At 48.7% G+C, this 20,632-nt stretch overlaps 1 protein-coding gene across 1 annotated transcript in view; it reads left to right on the top strand.

Moving 5' to 3' along the window:
- Positions 1 to 20,632, top strand: part of AGBL4 (AGBL carboxypeptidase 4) — a 692,884-nt gene that overhangs the window by 653,302 nt on the left and 18,950 nt on the right. The window contains exon 9 of the mRNA XM_087820636.1: positions 323 to 434. Coding sequence (XP_087676762.1) covers positions 323 to 434 — 112 coding nt within the window. The remainder of the gene's footprint in view (positions 1 to 322; positions 435 to 20,632) is intronic.

Genomic DNA, 20,632 nt, shown 5'->3' with positions numbered 1-20,632 from the left:
ATTTCTCTCTGCTGCGCTGTCCAGGAGATGGGCATGTGTCTGTGGCCTCAGAGCGTGGACACTGACGTGAGACCAACACAAATTATTTTTGAACCTCTCTGTGACTCAGTTTCTTCTTGTGTAAAGTGGTCATTGTAATAGTAGTGACTCCATAAGGTCATTGAAAGCACTGAGTGAATTGAAACACGTGAAATGCTTAAAAATGTCTCTGGCAAAAAAATAAATGCCAGGTGAGGGACTGTTCCTACTCCTAAGTGTATTCGATAAATGAACAGCTTGGCTTGTTCTGTTTATACTGACTCTGACTTTGGGGCCTGCCTAGGTGCTCTCTGATGGGGTTTGACCTGAACCGTCACTGGCTGGATCCCTCTCCATGGGCCCACCCTACCCTGTATGGGGTCAAACAGCTCATCGTCCAGATGTACAACGACCCGGTGAGTAACCGCACCCCTCGGCAGCTGCTGGCTTGATCTGGGAAAGAGCAGTGTTGTCCTGGGCAGTTCACTGGGAGCTGCGGGTTAGGAATACAGGGTCCAAACCAGGGAGGGAGCAGGTCTGCTCATCTCCTCTGCATTGGACAGACCCAAGCGATGCCCCCACTGCTCACAAACACTGGGCTCAGGGGTGGCGGACTCACGGGCTGAAGGAGACGCACTGGAGCAGATCCACCTTTGTCAGGGCTCCATGGTTACAAGCAAAAAAAATGCAACTTGAACTAGTTTAAGCAAAATAGGTAATTTATTAGAAGGGTATCCGAGTAGCTCATGTAACTGAAGACTGTAGACTGGCCTCTGCCACCTGCAGGGAACATGTCCCAAATGTCACGTCCAGTGGCTCCTAACTACAGACTGACTCACTCTCATTTTCTAGTTCCAGTTCCAGAAAGACTATGATTGGCCTAGCTTGGGGGATATGTCCACCCCCAGGCAAGTCAGCCCTGGCCCAAGAGACAGGGTTATGTAAGGACAGGGCAACTTTGCTGGAAGCGCATGGTTCGGTGGCGGTGGTGAGCCTGTTCCCAAAGAGGAGGGCATGCTGTTCAGAGAGTAGGGGGGCAGTGGGTGTCCACACAGAGTTTGCTCAGTGGGGCAAGATTTTATAAGAAAAGAAGACATTGGGGTTTTATAACTTAGAGAAAGGAGCAGACCATGATCATTCTATCTCTGAAGGGCTATTGGAGAGAACTGGACAGACAGACATCTTTTAGGTGGAGACCAAAGGCCAAAGTAAAACGTATAGAAAAATCTAACTTTTTAATAATTAGAGCTGCCTGAGAATTAAATGGGTGTGTGAACTGTGAACTTGAAGCTCAATGACATTGTCAAAAATGGTGCAGAGGAGCCTCAATTGTTTGGAAGACACTGTAGTGAGATTACATCTGAGTCTTTTCCAACTGTGATGACTGTGACTTTATGACCCGTGACTGCCATCAGGTAACAGGTAGTGATTGCTAAGACAGCAAAGGTCCCAGAGTTGGGGTATTTCAGCGGCCCATCAATGTAACTGTTTGAAGATGCCCATACAAATATCTTAAATTAAAGAGCAATATTACATTGATTACCCCTCACAAACACTGGACTCTGTTGTGGCAGTCTCATGGGATGGAGGAGACAAAAATGTGCACTTAAAAACAAATGCACAGCCCGGCCAGGCGTGGCTCAGAGGTTGAGCATCGACCTAGGATCCAGGCGATCGGGGTTCAATTCCTGGTCAGGGCACATGCCCGGGTTGCGGGCTCAACCAATGACTCTCTCGTCATTGATGTTTCTATCTCTCTCTCTCCCTCTCCCTTCCTCTCTATGAAACCAATAAAGATATATTTAAAAAAACCCACAAACAAACAAAAAACAAATGCACATATTAGAGCAAGGGTAAATGAACAGGTGAACCCTTAGGTGCAGTGTAGTTAGCTCACCCGTTATCTTGATCTCCTATGAACTTGGTTGCCCAAGTCTTTGTTAGCCCATCTGCTGTGCCAGTGTTTATGCATCCGTAGCTTTACCCTACCTGATTCCTTCTCGAGCTCATCCTCCTTTGTCTATAAAAGAAGGTGTTAGCTGTGCTCCCCAAGCGCTTTCATTACCCTGGACTGGCGATGCCATCCGACCAGCTCTCCTGGCAGAGAGGAGCTGCTTCCGAATTTCTTGGGAAGTGTCTGTCGTCCGCCGGGTTCTGCACTGCCCACCCCACTGACCTCGTGTTAACTGCAGTTTCCCTGGTAGAATCACCGTGCTTTCTGCTCCTGCCTCCTCTCCTTACAGAGAACAGCTCCTATATTTTTCCCTGACCTGGCTGATAATAGATGTTCAGTAACTATCTGTTGAATTAAATTGGATTGAACATGGCAATTCCTGTTATGCCAAGTGCACTGTGGTTTATAGATACAAAACAGCTATTCACAGGAAAGACAAAGAGGTGAGATGAAAGAAAGGACAGGGGCAGGAGAAGTGACAGAGTGGGGGCAACTGAACAAAGGTGCTTTAGGGGAACAAGGAGTGAGGGCACAGGGCAAGGAAGGGGGTTACGTTTCAGCCTGCTGTTGCCTCAGGAATCAGAATTCATGATCTTCTCACAGACAATCAGGCACTCGCCCATGTCACAGGACACAGATGAGACAAGACTGAGGTACAGAGCTGTTAGGACAGTCTTGGTGCCATGAATAGGTGGACTGTCAGCTGATTGGTCTTAATAAACACCCTGGGATGCTGAGCTGGTTGTGTAAGCTGCACCCTTCCTGAAAGTCTGCTCCTTTACGCCCCAAGCAAGGACATGGAGCACAAATATGGGAGTCAAGCTGACTGGGAACAGGACCCCAGGACCCCAGCTCCCTCAGTCTCTTCCTGTCTCCCGCCCCCAGTCCAGTCTTTTACCCTATTCTTTCTACAAATATTTATCAAGTAATTTCTATATACCAGTTCTAATAGTAAACAAAACCCTAATCCTTGGAATCTAGTGGGGAAATAGATATTAAACAAGTAAATATTGATAACTATAGATTTACAAAGTGTGTTGGGTTACCCAGAAAAGTATGACCCAAGTATGACCCATAAGTAGGATGGCAGTAAGTTTCAGCTTGCCTGGCGCATCTCTGGCTCATGCTTGTTGTCCTAGAGTCTTTGTTTATACAGGCCCCTTTCCTCTTAGAAGTGGCCCAGTCTGGGTGGTAAACTAGGGTCTCTCTACTTAAAAGCTGTGTGAAAGCTCCTAGTATAGTACTTGATGTGTAGGAGATCCTCTGCAAACAGTATTTGGATGAGATCCAAATCCACATTTGACTTAAGAGTCAGTGTGTCCAGTTGCAAACACTGCAACACCCGAGGTGTCTGCCCTAAGGGCTCTAAATGCATTTCTCCTCCCTGCCTGGACTGTCACATAGTGATCGTAATCACTCTATCCGGTGCCATCCGAGCTGCCCGGACAGCTTCTGTCCTTGTGTCTAAATGCTCACATCCTCACCCCTTCCATCCCGGAGGCCTTCTGATCACAGAATCAACATGCAGAGAATCAGCACCCTCACTGATGGGCTGGGACTCTGTGACGGTTGTCCTTTCACTGACCTTCAGGCCCTGTGCTAGGTGCTGGGAGCAATCAGAGCTGGTGTCCACCCCTAAGGAGCTCCAGCCTGGTAGAGACAAGAATTAATTAACAGTTATTCTGGGTGCATTTGTGGAGGGAGGCACAGGGTTATGGGAACCCTTAGAAGGAGCCCAACCCACGAGGCCCCACCTGAACTGATGTATGAAGGATGCCCAGGCAGGAAGGGCTGGCCAGGCAGAGGTTGGCGTGCAGGGCTTATGGCAGGGAGCCTCGGGAGGGCAGGGCGAGGGGCAGGTGTGCAGAAGCTCATGGGTGACTTTAAATACCGAGCCAAGGAATTTGGCTTCTTCCATGGCCCAATGCTCTCTTCTCATTAAAATCAATGTCATGGGCTCTCCTTTACATTGAGTTTTAATTGAATTAAATATGACTATAAAAAAATCAAGGCAATGGAACAAAACACCAATTATGAGGAATATTGTGGCACACACCTTCTCTCAATCTTGGGATCAGTATAGTCAGCGGAGAGCCATCAAAGATGTTGGAGCAAGGGAGAGATCAATGACTAGCATTTCCATCCATTCACTCCCCCAATCTAGACACTCTGGAGTTATTCTAAAATTTAAATCCAACTGAATCTCTCTCCCATGCTTAAAATCTTTCAATTGATCCCCATTACTTGTGGGACAACATTCCTGACTTGCCATTCAAGGACACACCCCATTCACACCCAGGTCATAGCACAGCACATGCCACCAAGAAGAATATTAAGCTGATGACGAATGAACAGATGCCTACAGAGCATATGCTTAGAAAACCACTAGGGCTGCAGTGTGGACAGGGGATCAAAGAGCTGAGGCGAATCGGAAGAGAGTCCCCCTAGGTGCTTATTGCAGGAGTCCAGGGGAGGGATAGTGAGGTCTGCACTGGAGGGTGGCCAAGGCTGTTGCTAAGAAGAACCCCAGGAACTGAGCACGGGAGGTGAACAGGTCCCCTCCTGCCCTTCCTGTGCTCCCTGAGTCCCTCAGAGCCCAAGGGTTGCTTTTTTGAGAGGTTTCTATGCTCTGGGGTGATGTCCGCCCTTTTCCTAGAGGAGAAAAGCCTGTGTTGCTATAACAACTTGGCTGCAGTTCTTTTAGACAGACCCGTTTTCTTAAATCATTTAAGGAAAATTAGCTGCCATAACAACACAGAGCAGTTTTTAAAATAGAGCAACACAGGGCTGGTTTTTTGTGTGTGTGTTTTTTTTTTTTATTTCCTTGCTTGCCTCCTGTAGTCCTTGAGATAAGCTGCTCTCTTTCTGTCAAATAAATAAATAAATTGTAACACACTGACATGACAGAGCAGGAGGCGACATGGCCAAACACACACAGAGCCAGCACTCATTCCCGCTGCACACAAAACATACACACACAACATGGAAGTTTGCAGAAAATGCGTACATTTACATACATAAAACAGAAAATGCATCCACATAAAAACACAAACATGGTAAATGAGTATATAGTTATACATAATCACACAAAGGATACACACACACACACACACACGGTCAGGCACAGTGGGACGAGGCCTGTTCTCAGCGTGAGCAGAGGTTGCACAGGGTCACCAGACCCAAAGGCCCTGAGATGGCAGCTCCTCACAGGAAACCAAGGGGCACCTGCATGTTCGTACCCAACAGCCTGGGGGTGGGGACAACCCTGCTGGTAGAAAGGTAACCCTACCTTGGGAAGGATGGAGGTAAAGGGTAAAGAGTAGGGGCACCCCCACCCTCACCCGGCATGCACACTTAGAGGTAAACAAGGACAGCAGGCGGCCTCAGCCATGGCGTTTGGGTGGCAAAGTATTTGCCTGGCATGGCAGGATGTTAACCACCCCTAGAGGAGGCAGTGCCCTCCTGGTGAAAACCACACCCCTGGGCCACTTGCAGGTGGTCTCACTGAGGCCTCAGGAACTCTGGGACCCGGACCATGGATTCCCAAACCCTTGTTCCATCCCCATGCCTTTGACTTTATTGTGCCAAAGATCCCCGCAGAGAGCAGCTGAAACTGTGTGGGCTCGGCCTTGTGGCAGCAAGAGGAGCTGATCACACTCACCTCTGCCAGAGTGGCTGAGCCACTCATTTGCTTGGTGCTCTTGGGCAAGTCTCTTCCCCTCTCTGGGTATATTTCATTGTCCCTGTCTGTACATTGTAGGGTTTGAAGGATGATCTTTACAGGGCCTTTCTGGCTCCAAGAATCTATGCCGCTTTGTAGTTATCTGCTGATTACAGTATAGGAACCACTGAAAGGTAGGATTTTCATGACAAGGCACTAAAGTCCTGGCAGCTGCCAGGAAGGACATCCTGGAGTGAATGCAGGTGCTCAGCACACGCAGACGTCCCATAAACGTCAGTTTCTGAAGCCTCGGTGTGCCCAGGCACTGACAGGGAAGAGCAGTCCCTGCCCTGCCTGCCTCACAAGTTGGAGAAACGGACGTATGTGAATGTGAGGCATTTATAAAGGCAGGGAGATCATTGCGCTGGGGTTGGGTGGAAAGGAAATCCTGTTGAAATGCCTGGCCTGCAGCCGGCTGCTGGAGCTTCCTTGTGGGATGGATGGATTAAATGTGCTCACACCACCAAGGCCCGTCAAACTCTTAGCTCTTCTCCAGCGTTTCTCTACTGCTACCAGCCTGGCCCAGGAAATCGGTAAACAGCCACCAGGCGAGAGGTTCAACGTGGGAATGAAGACTGGAAGTGAATGTAATTGTGCAGGGAGCTCTGCGAACAGAGGGTGCTTTGGGTTCATGAAATTTTTACAGTTTTTCCTACTATGGTTTGAGATGGTTTATGAAACTTTAAGGAATTTTAAGAGAAATCATTATTTGTCTAAAGGGCAACTTCTCCCACCTGTGATAAAAGACATGGATTTTCTAACTCTCTCGATTATAACTCTGACTCCGGCAGCAAGCAGGGTGCAGAGATGGATCTCGCGCTTAAGAGTAATATTCCTGTCAAATAAGCTGTTTGCTTCCATTTCTCACATCTTTTCATCCTGAAAGGCCCTGGATCTCGCCAACTGACTAGATGCATATTGTTTCAACTGCTTGGGGATAAGCAAAGCTTCTGGAAGGTTCCCTGTGAGTCAGTTCCGTTAAACTCTCTGTGTCTCGTTTCCCTTTTCTGTACATTGGGATGAACAATTCCCACTTCATGGGCTTTCTCTCAGAATAAGACAATATGTGTATAAATAACCTTCAATAGCAGGTATGTGAAAAACAGCTATTAATATGTCATTCATTGGCCATTTTAGTCCCCACGCCCCACCCTCCAGCTCCCATGCCACCACAGATGGTGATCCCACTGAGGGCTTGGACTGCGTCTTAGTCATTCTGTGTCCCTGACGCCCAGCACAGGCACATGCCCCCACAAATGGGTGCTGGCAGAGAGAGGGGAGAGGCAGGAAAGAAGAAATCCACTCCTTAAGACCTGGGATTAACATCCCAGCAGAGTTCTGAAGAATGATGGCGATTTGCTGAGTAAAGAGGGGGAAAGTCTTCCAAGTCCAGACACGCTAAGTCACTCTCAAATTCCACCTCTTCTTCAGAACCCACCTCCGGGCCCACTTTCTCTAAGATGCCCTTGAACACTTGGGCCCACAGTGAATTCTTGTTTCTTTGGTGCTTCTGTAACCGTTAGTAGACTTTGCTCCTTTCACCTGGTGGTTTATTCCATAAGCAAGTAGAGAGTGTATTCCATGGGCTTGGTGCCACAGTAGCATCTCCTCTGACTGTAGCTTCCATTTTCTCAACTAAATTGCAACCCTCTCCCACCCCACCCCCCGCGCAGTGGGTCTGCCCCTCACCCTCCTGCTGCCCTGAGCGGGGTGGGCCCCTCCGTGGTGGCTCCATGAGAACCTCCTAGGCACCGATGGCAATGCTGTCTCTCCAAAAGGGTGGTTGTTTGGATGTCTACAGACACCCCACAGAGCTACCCCACCCCAGTTCAGGCGCACATCCTGCTGTTTCAGTGGTAGATTCCCTGCCTCCTGCGGTCGGAGCTGCTCAAGGTCAGGAGCTGTCTGTCTGCAGCACCTGGCAGAGCCCCACTTGGTAGGACTTGACGAGTGTTTGGGGAAATGTTGGTAGCCACCTCTCCTGACCCACCGTTTCCCAGCAAGACAGCCCTGACTCATCCCAAAGGAACCCACTGTACTCCCGGCTTTCAGACCTCCGCAGTTCTCTCTCTGTACCGCACTTCCATGGACTCATCTTCCGTCCTTCATGTTCTGTCCCTGCTGATTCCTTGTCACAAGGAGCTCCCACGTACAGAATCTTTTCTGTAGCTCACGAATTCAGAAATTCTAGAGTGTTAGAATTTAGCCATGTAAACTCTCCATCACAGGCCCACAAATTCCAAAGTTCTCTTCACTCCCTCTCTGCCACCAGTGTCTGTCCCCCTTACCCTGGTTTCTAGGTTAGACCCTGGTCTGAGCAGGTTGGGATCTGCATACAGCCTGCTACCCGCTTCGGCACTCAGCCGAGCCGGCCTAAAACAGAGCCCGGGTTCCATTCCCGGTGCTCCATGTTCAACGTGCGTGCAACTTTTCCAAGAGTTATTTTCGGTTGTTACTGTTGGGAGGCTCTGGAGCCCAGGACGAATTCATGCTGGTACATCAACTAGCACACTGCATTTCAGAAATTGGCCTTAGCCATGGGAAATCAAGTAAGCCAGATGCCTAATTAGTCCATTATTTACCACGGTGGAGGGAGCTGAATTCTGATGAAAGGGACCAGACTAATCACTGCTTCCAGCAAGAATGAAACTGTTTAACCTTTTATCAAGAAATGGCCCATCCTCCCGAAGCACCCCCCCCCCCCCCCCAGCTCCATCCTGGTCCCTGGTGCAGGGCTGTGAGGCGTCTTACAACCTGGACCCAGCCTCGCCTTCTGGCCGGTGAGCCTGATGTTCCCACTCAGCAAGTCATCCCGGCTCATAGTGCTGCTTTCACCTCAGAGCTAGCAAAGTGTGTAGATGAAAGAATAACTTCCCTGTACCCTCCAGCAGAAAAAACATTCATTTATCCATCCACACATCTCCTGAGCCCAGACGCTACCCTGGGATACAAGACAAACCAGGAACAGCCCCTTCCCTCAAGAAGCGAGAACCCGGGACAGAGTGGCGGTTCTCGAACTGCTTTCAGAAAAGCATTGCAAGAGGCCTGAGGACCCCTCCCTGGGGCTCCTCTCCATTCTAACCAGAGCAGTACAATTTTGTGATTAAGAGCTCAGGCTCAGGCCCGGATTGAAATCTTATTTCAACCTCAACCTCAGTGCTGTCTTGGACAGGTTCCTTAACCTTCCTAAGCTCCAGTTTCCTCTGTAAGAGGTTGTTGTGAGGATTAACTAGAGTGATTCTGTTGACTTGCTTAAGGCACTGTGCCAGGCACATATATTCTCAAAAGATGTTCACTTTTATTAGTATAAGAGATGTGTTTGAATAAAGGATCCCATGGCCATAGAAAGTTTGTAAATCCCTGGGCTAGAGCTCCAGACTCGGTAGAGCAGTGAGTGCAGGACAGGGTGGTCAGCACTGGGATAGACAAGGGACCTACCTGGGTGTCATGTAGGAAGAGCTGGTCATCTCAGCTGGACTTAAGGTCAGGCAGGGCTTGCCTGGAGAGGTGACCTCTGGGGACAAGTTTTGGAGGGAGAGGAGGAGTTGTTAAGACAAAGACTGGGGGAAGCACTATAGGCAGAGGGAGCCATGTGTGAGGACACAGGTATTAGGCAGGTGACTGCACTCAGGGAATCCCAGGGAGCTTGTGTACTGGATCCGGGGGAGCAGGTGGGGAAGGCCGGGGTGAGGCTGAGTGGTAGGTGGAGGCCGGTCATCGGAAGCCCTGTACACTACCCCGGGGAGCTGGACTTGATCCTGAAAGCCACTGGATTGCTCCTTCAGGGAGCAGGGAAGATGTGGAATGCAAACGAGAGGGGGAAAAATGTTTCTATGACTTTCTGGGGTTTAAAATATATTGTTGTGTTTGTAGCGTTCAGCCAGCAATTGCAGTACTAGAAACCTAGACTGAAATAATCTGGTGTGAATAAGGATTTGTGAAAAAAGTGTCTACAGATCATTATTTATAAATAATGAAAAGCCGAGAAAAATCTAACTGCCTACCAGTGGGAAACTGATTAAGTGAATCACGATACATTCACATAATGGATGTTTATGAAGAGTTAATAATATTGTAAAGATGCTTATGCTATAATTTTAACTGAAGAAAAAGCTGCAGACAACGTTGCATGTGTATTATATGTTAAGACATACATAACAAGCAGGTTTAAAACACTCACAAGAAGAATGGATGTAAACTAGATGTTAACAGTGCTATTTCTGGGTAGTAGGGTTTTTTCTTCCTCCCTGCTTTTTTATGTTTCCCAACAGTTTTTCCACAAGCATATATTAACTTTAAAACTGGAGAAAAATCATGGAAGGAGGAGGGGACCTAGCCACCCAGAGAGGAGGCGGGACCTCATTTTATGAAACAGAACCAAACTCATCAGGGTCAGCTGCATGGTTCGGAGCCAGTTCCTAGTGTGAGAGCCTCATGAAGCCAGCCGAGCCCACATTAAAGAAGGGAACTGGGCTCAATCTACAGCCATCTAAGCATCCATCTTCTAACTATCCCTCTTCCTGTCTTTCCATCCATCCATTGTACCCCTGCCCTCTCTGTTCAAAACTCCTATCCCCGAGGCACCCACATCCAGGCTGCTACATCCTAAGATGTAGTCCTTGCCCTAGGACCTTGTCAGCATAGCAGAGACTCTCCCTCCTTCCCCAGAGCGAACCTAAAATTGTGCCCTGTCTTCCTACTCTGGTCCCTTCTCAGTCACTGCCCTGTTAGCTAGAAGGACTGGAGGCAGACCCTTTACTCCCCCAAGGATTAAGAGCAAGGACTCTGCAGTCAAAAATTGCCCCTGGCCCCCGATTCAGACTCTACCTACCACCTCGCCTCTCGGAGCCTCTGTGGCCTGATCTGTGAAATGGGGGAATAGAGCTGTTATGAAGATTGAAAAAGATGGTGCAGAAAGCACTTAGCACTTAGTGTGATATGTTTTAAGGCTGGTAAATTGTAAGCACTCAACAAATGTTAGCATTTACTTTTATTATAAGGTCAAATCTAGTGATATCCAAGTGCTAATATTTCAATGTTAATTTCACAAAGGCGTCTTCAGAACATTATTACCATTTTTAAACCGTAGCATTTATAAAAGGAGCCATGATTCTGGTTACTGACACAGCATTGCAAGTAACTGTAGGTCTTAAATGATGGGCTGGGAGCAGGTCCTTGGCTTTGTCTCAGTCTCTCCGATCACTTCCCAACCCCCACCTGTGACTCAGTCTTTATTCAACTGAGCTTCCCATTAACTCAGTGACAGACAGCTCAGTACCAGGCGTGGGAGCTTTTTTCTCTTAGGCTTTCCTGTATTTGTCTGTTCTAATCCATCCTGCGTGGATTCTACAGTTTAACCTTCAGAGGGCAAGCGAATTTCAGTCACTCCTGGGGTCTGGGTAGGTGTGCACATGCACATTGGGGCAGCTCGCTGTAATCCCTAAGGGCTGACAGTTGCAGGGATGCTTCTATGTGAACACCAGTGAATGTGACCCTCAAGAACCCAGGGCAAGTCCAGACCAGCTCCCTGGAAGGCGGAGTTTGTGCGTTGATCGGGAGCTGTGGCCAAGTCACAGAAACTGCCTCTCACTGGCTGTGCCCAGAGGGCACATCAAGGCCAAAGCTTTTCTTGAAACTCCTGGCGTCACCAGTACACACCCGGCAGTTGGAGAAGTGGACTTACTCAGGCTTCTGGTTACAAGAGGGCAGTTTCTTTCCTGTTAGAGTTAGCTCCAGGCTGTGACCTTGAGAAATCCTCCAATTGCTGAGGCATGTTCTTTTTTTTCTTCTTTTTAAAAAAAATATATCTTTATTGATTGATTTCAGAGAGAGGAAGGGAGAGGGAGAGAGAGAGAGAAACATCAATGATGAGAGAGTCGTCGTTGATCAGCTGCCTCCTGCATGCCCCCAACTGAGGATTGAGCCCGAGACCCAGGCATGTGCCCTGACCAGGAATCCAACCTTGATCTCCTGGATCCTAGGTTGATGCTCAGCCGCTGAGCCACCTCCGGCTGGGTGAGGCATGTCCTTTATAGACAGATCTGCTATGTGACTGGTTTAGGGGCAAATGGAAGCAGCACATCAGGACCCTGGATGGGAGAGAAGTGCTGATATTTACTGAGCTTCTATTAAGTGCTAGGCATTGTCTCATCTAACTCATGTAACAGCCGCATGAAGTGGGTGCCATTACCCCTGTTTCTCAGGTGAGGAAGCCAGGGCTCAGAGTGAATGACACCCCCCACACACACCCCGGCTGTAATCTCTCCTGGTGCACACCTGCACCCTCCATAGCATGCTGTTGGCTGTTGGGTTAGGTGCTTGTTTTCTCAGTGTGAGCTCCTTGAGGGGTAAAAGTACATTTCTGTCATCTCTGCATTCTCTTGCCCAGAGCATGGTGCCTAACACATCAGTACAATGAGAGTTGGAAAAAGGAACAAATGAAAATCTGTAAGAACCTATGAGGTCCCACAACTGGTGGTAGCAGAGCAGAAAAGGGACATCAGATCTGCCCGATCCCAAGGCCCATCCCGCAGTGCAGCTCAGGATGAGCGGTCCAAGGGCAGAGCAGTCAGCAGGAGGCTCAGCATTCCCCAGGGGGTGTCCTCTCTTTATCTCTAAAAGACACACAAATGGCCAACCTAGAAGAGAGGAGTTCTGTTGATTTAGCTTTTTCTTGAGTATGATGACACCTTTTACTAGCAGATGTTCAGAATTACCCCCATTATCTTTAGGTTCCATTGGTATTATAAATGTATATACCTGTTCATTCATTACTCTCGGTACCGGGCCCCTTCCCCCACTGCTGTAAGGAGCTCTTGGCTTGAGAAGTTCAGAATGAATTCCACAGACTGACAGGACAGGACAATCGTCCTGCAGCTAATACGGATGCAGTCAAGAGGTTTGCACCTCGGGGTGTCTCCTCTTCATCCAGACCGTGCTCTCCCCCTGTGGATGTACACATCCCTAACTCCGATTTGGCCACTTTTGACCTTGAATTAGTAGGTACCTCTGGCCTCCTGGGCTCTCAGAGTTCACTTTGCCCTATGTGGAACCAGAGAACTTCAGAGCTAGGAAAGCCGAAGAGGTGCTCCAAACCCACCTTGAATAGAAAGAACATAGAGAGAGACCACGTAAGCACAGGCAGGGAGCTGGCCACACAGGGAGGCAGTACCGGAGAGCTGGGACTCAGACTCAAGCCTTGTGACTTCCATCAGATGTCCTCTAGGCCCTGGGGATGGCACATGGGTCTTGCTGCAAGTTTTTTCACTAATTTGTCACAGAGATGTACAGGTTTCAGAGCACATCCACATACAGGCATTCCTTTGACCCTCACTGCCATGCTGTAAGACAGAGATTATTGTTTTATTTTGCAGATGAGGCAACTAAGGCCTACAGTTACGAAGCAACTTTCCCAAGAGATGGAACCAGGGCTCACTCTTAGGTCAGACTCCAGGTGGCCCCCAGTCCGGCCCAGGGCTGAGCACACAGATGGATGAATGAAAGGAAGGGAGGAGCGGGAGGAGCAGGGCAGAGGGTCCTCACTGTTTCCCTTCCCTCCTTCTCCCGTATTCAGTGTCCCATCCCAGACCACCAAGTCTGTCCTGAACGGGGCAGAGCAAGGTGTGGGGGAGGCAAAGGGAACCCATGGTTCAAGCATGGTCAGGGCAAACTCAAGGCTCACAGAGCAGAAGGGGCAGACTCGGGCCAGGACAAGTCAAGTCCTGAGGCGCAGGGGGCCAGCCAGTGGGCTGGACGCGCAGGGCAGAGAAAGGGTAGAGAGAAGCTTTGGGGGAAACAGCCGGAGAAACGGCAGTTGAGACAGGAGACGTCATATCGGCAAGGGCAGGGAGGAAGAGGGGCACAGCGGGAAGGAGGTGGGTCCGGCTGGTGTAGAATGTCCCTTTGGGGAAGGAATGGATTTTGTAAAAGTGATCTGATTCTGAGGGGCCTCAGGACACCGGGCTGAGATATTTGAGTTTTATCATCAGGGCTGAAGGGAGGTCTGTGGGCAGGGAAGGGGCAGGATGACAGGCATTAGCTCTGACTACGCAGTCAGCGCCGACGCATAGACCTCAAAACCGCCTCCCGTTAATCTGACAGTCCACTTTGGTATAATTTGTTAAAAATGACAAAATGTCTCATTTTGCTGCAGTTCATCTTGACCTTTCTTAATATTAGAAAGTTAATTTCAGGAGGGAAATAAATGTATTAGTGTTGTCACAGTCATAAAAAGATGAATTCTGTACTGTCAAGCTGTTTCTTTGAATGAATCCATCACGCTGTGAGATGGTTGCCTTCCAGCCCCCAGCATCTCTCAGCTCCTCCCCGCTCCCACCCTCCCTCCCTCCCTCCCTCCCTCTTCTTTCTTTTCTCCCTTCTCCCTTCTGACCCTCACCCCTTCCATCTGCCAGCACACCTACTGTGATGTGCTCTGGGCGGACAGAGATAAAAGAGACTGTCCCTGCTCTAAGGCAAGACCCATGCTAGTGGGGAAGACAGAACAGGAAAGCAGCCGTCATCGGTGCCCCAAGAGGAGAGAGACGGGTGCCAAGGAGCACCCAGAGGAGCTGCCCGCCTGCAGAGAGGACTCCTGTTAAGTTAGGAGCCTGTGCCCCATAGTAGGACTTGGGTTCACTCTATGAGTAAGAGAAAAGACTGTAGGTAGGGCTCTGAAGGGTTGGGTTCTGGTCCCATCTCTGATCTATCGTAGTTACTAGACACGGAGCACCCAGACTGTGGTAAGCATCCCACATACATTATTGCACTTAACATTCACATCTTTATCAAAGGTGTGTCCCCATTATTTTATTTCAGGAAAACGAGGCCCAGAGAAATGAAGTTGGCCACTTGGGTTGTGAATCTCGTACAGAGTTGACTGAAAGCAGGTGGCCCCAGTCTACTGTGCTTCATCTCCAGCTGGCTATTGGGAGTTGTTGTTTTTATGATACCACATGGTATACTGTTATTAACTGCACTACACCAATTATACTCACTGCTTGTGTGACCTTGGAAATCCCAGCTCTTCCCTCTCTCTGGGTCTCAGCTCCTCATTAGTTTAATGAAGAGATTGGACCAGCTCTGACCTCCTCTGGTTGAGAGAACGCCTGAGATCCCAGTGCCTCTCAAGCCTTAATGTACAGGAAACACATGGGTCTCTTATTAAAATTCCAGCTCCGATCAGTAGGTCTGGAGTGCGATCTGAGAATCTGCATCTCTATCAAGCTCCAGGCGATGCTGATGGGCTGCTTCGGGGGCCTTACTTACTTTGGGTAGCAAGGGCATAACCTGTGGCCGGAGCAAACTTTGGGGTCCAGGATGGACCCACTGAGGACGTGGGTTTAAGATTGTTGAAAGAAAAGCAAGCAATAAAGGCAGCCTTACTAAGGCCCAGTCAGCAAATGGAGTTCTGGGCTAATTTTTTTACCTGGGATTTTCACTGTTTGGGATTTAAAACTAGTGATTCTCTTAAGAGATTAAAAGAAGAAAATTGAGCTTATAAGGTCTTGAGGAAATATTTTCTTCTTTAATGACATGTGTTTTGACTTGGGGTACAGTCTGATGTCCCCCTGTAGCTCAGATTTCTAGCTCAGATGAGCAGAGCCGCAGCTCTCCTGTGGGGAGGTGACGATCTCTTTCCCGCTCCACATTGTGGTGTGAGTTGGGGGGATGCAGCGCTTTTCCCAGGATGCACCAGCACTCTCCCATCGCCTAAAGCCCTTCAGGGATCCCCATTACCTACTGGGTTACAACCCTTAAAGCTTTAAATGCATTTCTCCATACTCCCTTGCATGACACTTTTACTCCTATCCCAACTGCTTGTTCTTCTTTTCCCAAAAGGACATATGGCTCACCCCCATTCACTGCCAGCCTGTTGCATTCATACCCATTCCTGCACCTGCACCCCACATACATTCCCCTTAACTGAGCTATTTCCCCTCCTCTCACATTGTCCAGCCTTAAAATTCTACATAGGATTTCGGTTTGTCTCAGTGCCACCACTTCCAGGAAGCCCTCTGTCATCATCACAGCTATAAATGAGTACTTATCTGGGCCCATAAGCTTTTTTACTGTCATTTAATTCACTCCCATTTTTTATATGAACAAAAAGAGACATGGGGATTCCAGCCCAGATATGTTGAACTCTGAACTCTGGATTTCTTCTCTCCCTCCTTTGCCCCCCTCTAGGGCTACTCTTCTTTGTGATGAAAGGAGAAAACAGTTCTGTTGTGTAAAGAAGGTGAGGTAGACAGAATGGCCTATAAGATGCTGGATGTTAAAAGTAGGAGGAGGGCTGCTAGAGGAATGCAGTTTGGGGGACAAGGGGCATATTTGCCGTCTGCTCTCCACTGAAAAAGCACACAATAGAGCCCAGTGTGCGAAGCTCTTTCCCTACATTATCTTGTCTGAGTCTCAAGATTGCCTTCTTCGGGCTACATTTTGATGGATTCCTATGATTATCCTCAATACTACTGGGTCCCATTCAAGCCAGTTGGGACTAATGAGTTAGAAGCAATCAAATTATAGAATGTGGGAGCCAGAAGGGAAGGAAGAGATTCTTGCTCAGCCTCTTCATTTTGCAAATGAAAAATCTGATGCCAGAAGGAAAATGACTTCCTCAAGGTCACGCAGTGATGTGGTGGCGCAGATTCATTTCGCTTTTACTGCATCTTTTTCCTCAGCTTCTTCCATTTCAGATGCCAGCGGTCCTTTCTGTGGCAGAAGTACAAGAAGGAAACTCAGTTCTCCGGCTCATCTTTGCCTCTCTGCCAGCAGAGTAGGCTTCTACCATCGCCTTTTGTTTCATTTTGTTTTCATCAAAGGACGACCTGGAAATCTAGACCTTTGACATCTGGTTTTTCCCCCTGTGCCTTACACTTTTCAACTCTTTCTCAAATTATTTTGTACATAGTCAATACTTAAAAAGGCTCACAAGCACAGCCTCATGGCCTGAATTCATAATTATTGCACAAGTGGAGTCAACTTTGAGCTTGAGAAAAACAAAGAACATGTTTCTGTAAGAAATTGTGCCGCATCAGTCAGCTTTTGCTGAGGTAACAAATAATCCCAGTAACTGAGTAGCTTATAACAGCAAACACTTGTTTCATACTCAGGTGACGTGAGGGCCGTGAGAGAGTCTGCCGCAGCTCCGTGGGCTCTGCACAGCTCCCGGCATCTTCTCAGTTAGGGCCTCCTTGGAAGTGCAGCCTCTGCCTGGGATCTGCTGTTTTCATGGCAGAGGTCAGGAGCACAATCCCATCGAAAGTTTATGACTGTTCGCGTTCCCCAGGGCCAAGGCCAAAGTCACTGAGATGGAAATATGTATATGTAGATTCTTAGGCAAACAAAATGACAAGGGATGATCCCTTATTACAGAGGAGGGAGAGCAGTGTGGAACAATGATCCGATCCACCTAAACTGCCTTGCTGGTGAATCAAAATAGCAGTATCGCTTGCCCACTTCGGACCCCAGTTTCTGCTCTTTAAAATGAGGAAGCTGGCTTAGGGAAGCAAATTTATATAATGGGAAGAATCAGATGTATCTGAGCTCTAGTTCCAATTGTACCACAAACTAGCTGTGTCACCCTAGGTAAGTTACTCCACCCCTGTTTCCTCATCTGCTTCTTCTAAAATACAAACCTGTAGTTTTATAAAAACCAGAATGGCTTCATTCTCAATGTTTCTCATAATTTTTTTCTTTTAACCTTAGAAATATCTTTTAGAATATATGTCTTTTGTGAGGGAAATTTTTTTTAAGATACAATTCTTTTAAGTTCTGTTAAATTTAAGAAAATTTGAATTTCATACCGTTTTAAATAGAAATATTTATAGCATTATTCTGTTTTTATAAAAGCATTTTTACTTAGTCACTTGTTTGACCAGCCAACTGGACTTTAATTTTGTCTCTGTGTGGGAAGTTGTTAATGGTCATTGTTTCTGGGTTGTAGGGAGTGTAAGTGATTTATTTAACTTTCATCTTGACCTGAGACAACGTCCAAGCCTTGACTCTGAGCCTCCCAGGGATGGAAACCCCTGCCTTCCTCCACTGTCATCTATGTGACTCTGGATCCTGAACTCTCCATGTAGACCCAGCTCTTTAAGGAGGCCTTCTCTATCTGCCCCAGCCATCCCCAGGGGTTAGGTTCCCAGCTCCTATGCCCTCACAAACCTCAGGTGCTGATCTCTGTCACAGTCCTGATCACCCTGCATGGGGGTTGCTTGGTTTCTTCCTATGCCTCCCTTGAGAACACAAACTCCTCCTGACGTGAGAACTGGGGCTTATTTATCTCTTTAATCCCAGCACTCACACTGGGCTTGGCACACAGATGGGTGCTCAGTAAATAGTTGTTGAATGAATTAATAAACGTGGTTTGTTGCGTCCAAGCAAGTAGTTGATTCCCACAAAGGAGGGAGCCCCAGCCCAGCAACAGGCCCTCCAGCGCCCTGGCAATGGGAGGAGCCCCTGGCTGCCCTTCAACACCGCTTTGGCCTGTAGGACTCTGCCGGCCCTCCTGCCCCCAGGGCCAAACCAGCTCCCTGCCTCTGAGCTTGTTTGTTTATTTTTTCCCCATTGTGGGGAAAAAAGTGTTATAGCACTTAAACTTTAAAAATGAAGGGATTGATTTTTCTCTTCAGTCTTTGTTTGTTTCTTCCGGACTAGGGATTTAAAGAAAGATCTTATTGCCTTTACATCAGCAGAGACAGTCTTGCTTAACAGACACAAAGAGGCACACAAAACACTCACAGCAGGGCCTAGTGGCGAAGGGCACGTGCTTTACAGTCACGCAGATGGGATTCAAACCCCTTTTCTCTCTTACTCAGCTGTATGACTTTGAGTGAGTGAAGCACCCTCTCTGAAACTTTATCTTTAAAAGGAGGATAATACCTAAAGCTTTGGCTTATGTAAAAATTAAATAAGATAATGCATTGTACCCCCCCCCCACACACACACACACACTATGCCCGCCTCCTCCTCTGCTCTTTCTTGGTCACTGTGCTCCCTGCCTTGGGAGTCAGGCCACCTGACAGAAGAATCCCTTCCCTCCCAACCTTCCCGGAAACCCAGGGCCCTGGGCCTCTGCCAGGGAGCCTCAGGCCTGCTTCTAAGCCATTTGTCAGGCTGCCAGAGGGCTGGGCGGCCTGTCCATTTTTCACACACAGATATCAGGGCAGCTGACAGAGCTGGGCAGGCTTGGCAATGGCTTTAGCTGTGAACAGAATCTCAATGAAGCCTCTGGTCCAACCTACAGTGGGTGTGCATGACCCGGGGCTGCCCTGGCAGTCAGGGAGGAGAGCAACTGCTGGCTCAGGCCCAGCTGCCAGCCCTGCCCCTCTGCTGTGGGTGGATTTTTTTGTTCTAACCATGTTGAGAGCTGGTCAGTTGCATTTGATTCCCCCTTTCTTCAGGATTGTGTGTGTGTGTGTGTGTGTAGGGGGGAAGGAGAGTGATTCCTCGTTCACGTAAGAGCTGATTTCCTGGGGTAGAGATGGATCCAGCAGAGAGGTAGGGTGGGAAGAGGAAGGGAGCATAAGGAGGCAAATTATAAGGATTCTGAAGCCACTGGGATAATGAAAGTCGGAGGGGAATGCAGGAGTCTTGTGAGATGAGAGAAAGCACATAGAATATCTCAGCCCACCTGACCGTACACGTTGCCACCTCACTGTGCTGAATGACAACCACACTGAACACAGGAGTTCTGCAGGTTTTGAGGTAAGGGGACAAAGCAGCTCTTACAAAATTTACGTAAACATTATCTTTTATCTTTGAAATTCATACAACCGAAACCTAAGCTATACAACAACATAAACCTAAAATAGGTTTCAACATCCATTTCTTCATTCTCACCTTCAGGGCTGCACCCCCTCCCCTACTTCTGCAGACCTCCCCCCACCTCGCGGTTCTGTGAGATGACCAGAGGTTGTGCCTTCCGGTGCCTGGACACGCATCCTGGCCAGTGAGCTCAGTGTGTGCAGGAAGCACTCAGCAAGCCCATCATGTGCTCCGTCATGCGGCGATGAGCAGCCTTCATCCCCAGGCAGCTCCCAGTCCGATGGGAGAGGAAGGCCAATGTCAGGTTATCAGGGTGCAGCACAGTCAGGCTGGAGCAGCAGCAGCAGCTTCCACATGCAGGACACACTCCACACCAGGCCTTTTCTACATTATCTCGAATCCCAACCTAATGCCGGGTGGGTATTATCAGGATCACTGCAGATGCGAGAAAACCGAGGCTAAGAAGGTGCATGACTTGCCCCGAGTCAGGCAGCTGATATGCGGGGCGAACAGGACTGAAATCCAGGCCTCTTTTATTTCAGAGTTTACATTCCTCCTGCTCTACTGACTCCAGTAATAAAGAACAGGTTGACCTAGAGGGTGGTCAGGGAAGGCTTCCCAAAGGAAGCAACGCTAATACTGAGGCAGAGGATGAGCGGGGGTTGGCCCGGCGTCCGCAGCAGGGGGAAGAGCGAGCAGGTCTGGGAAGAGCCCGTAGCCGCATGAGCAGCGACATGGTGCGGCTGGCGCGGGAGTTGACCAGCGTGCATGATGCCACAGGAAAGCGATCAGGTGTGAGGCCAGAGAAGTGGGGAGGCAGGTCGCCAAGGCTTTTCAAGGTAGAACGCTATCCCAAGTCTCTGGGGAAGCAGCGGCGGCTCATTAAGTGGAGGAGTGACATGGTCAGCTTTGTGTTTAGCGAAGCCATCTCTAGCCGGGTGTAGAGAATGACTGGAAGGAGGAGGCACTGGAGGCTGTCTCAGCATCTGTGCATCCATCTCCATTTGTCCCATCATTTACCCATGTCTCGGTCTCCTCTGCCTCGTCTCTGTTTGCCTGTGCTTGTCTAGTTATCAGTCTCTCCCTCTACCTGCCTTGCCTATATATCTGGTCCCTCAGACTCCCTATATAACTCCCGGCAAGACACCGCACCACGCGGAGACAAAGGTCCC

The sequence above is a fragment of the Miniopterus natalensis genome, chromosome 9 (assembly GCF_054644295.1).
Source record: "Miniopterus natalensis isolate mMinNat1 chromosome 9, mMinNat1.hap1, whole genome shotgun sequence".
NCBI classification, from domain to species: Eukaryota; Metazoa; Chordata; class Mammalia; order Chiroptera; family Miniopteridae; genus Miniopterus; species Miniopterus natalensis.
This window is presented reverse-complemented; position numbering and strand designations above follow the sequence as displayed.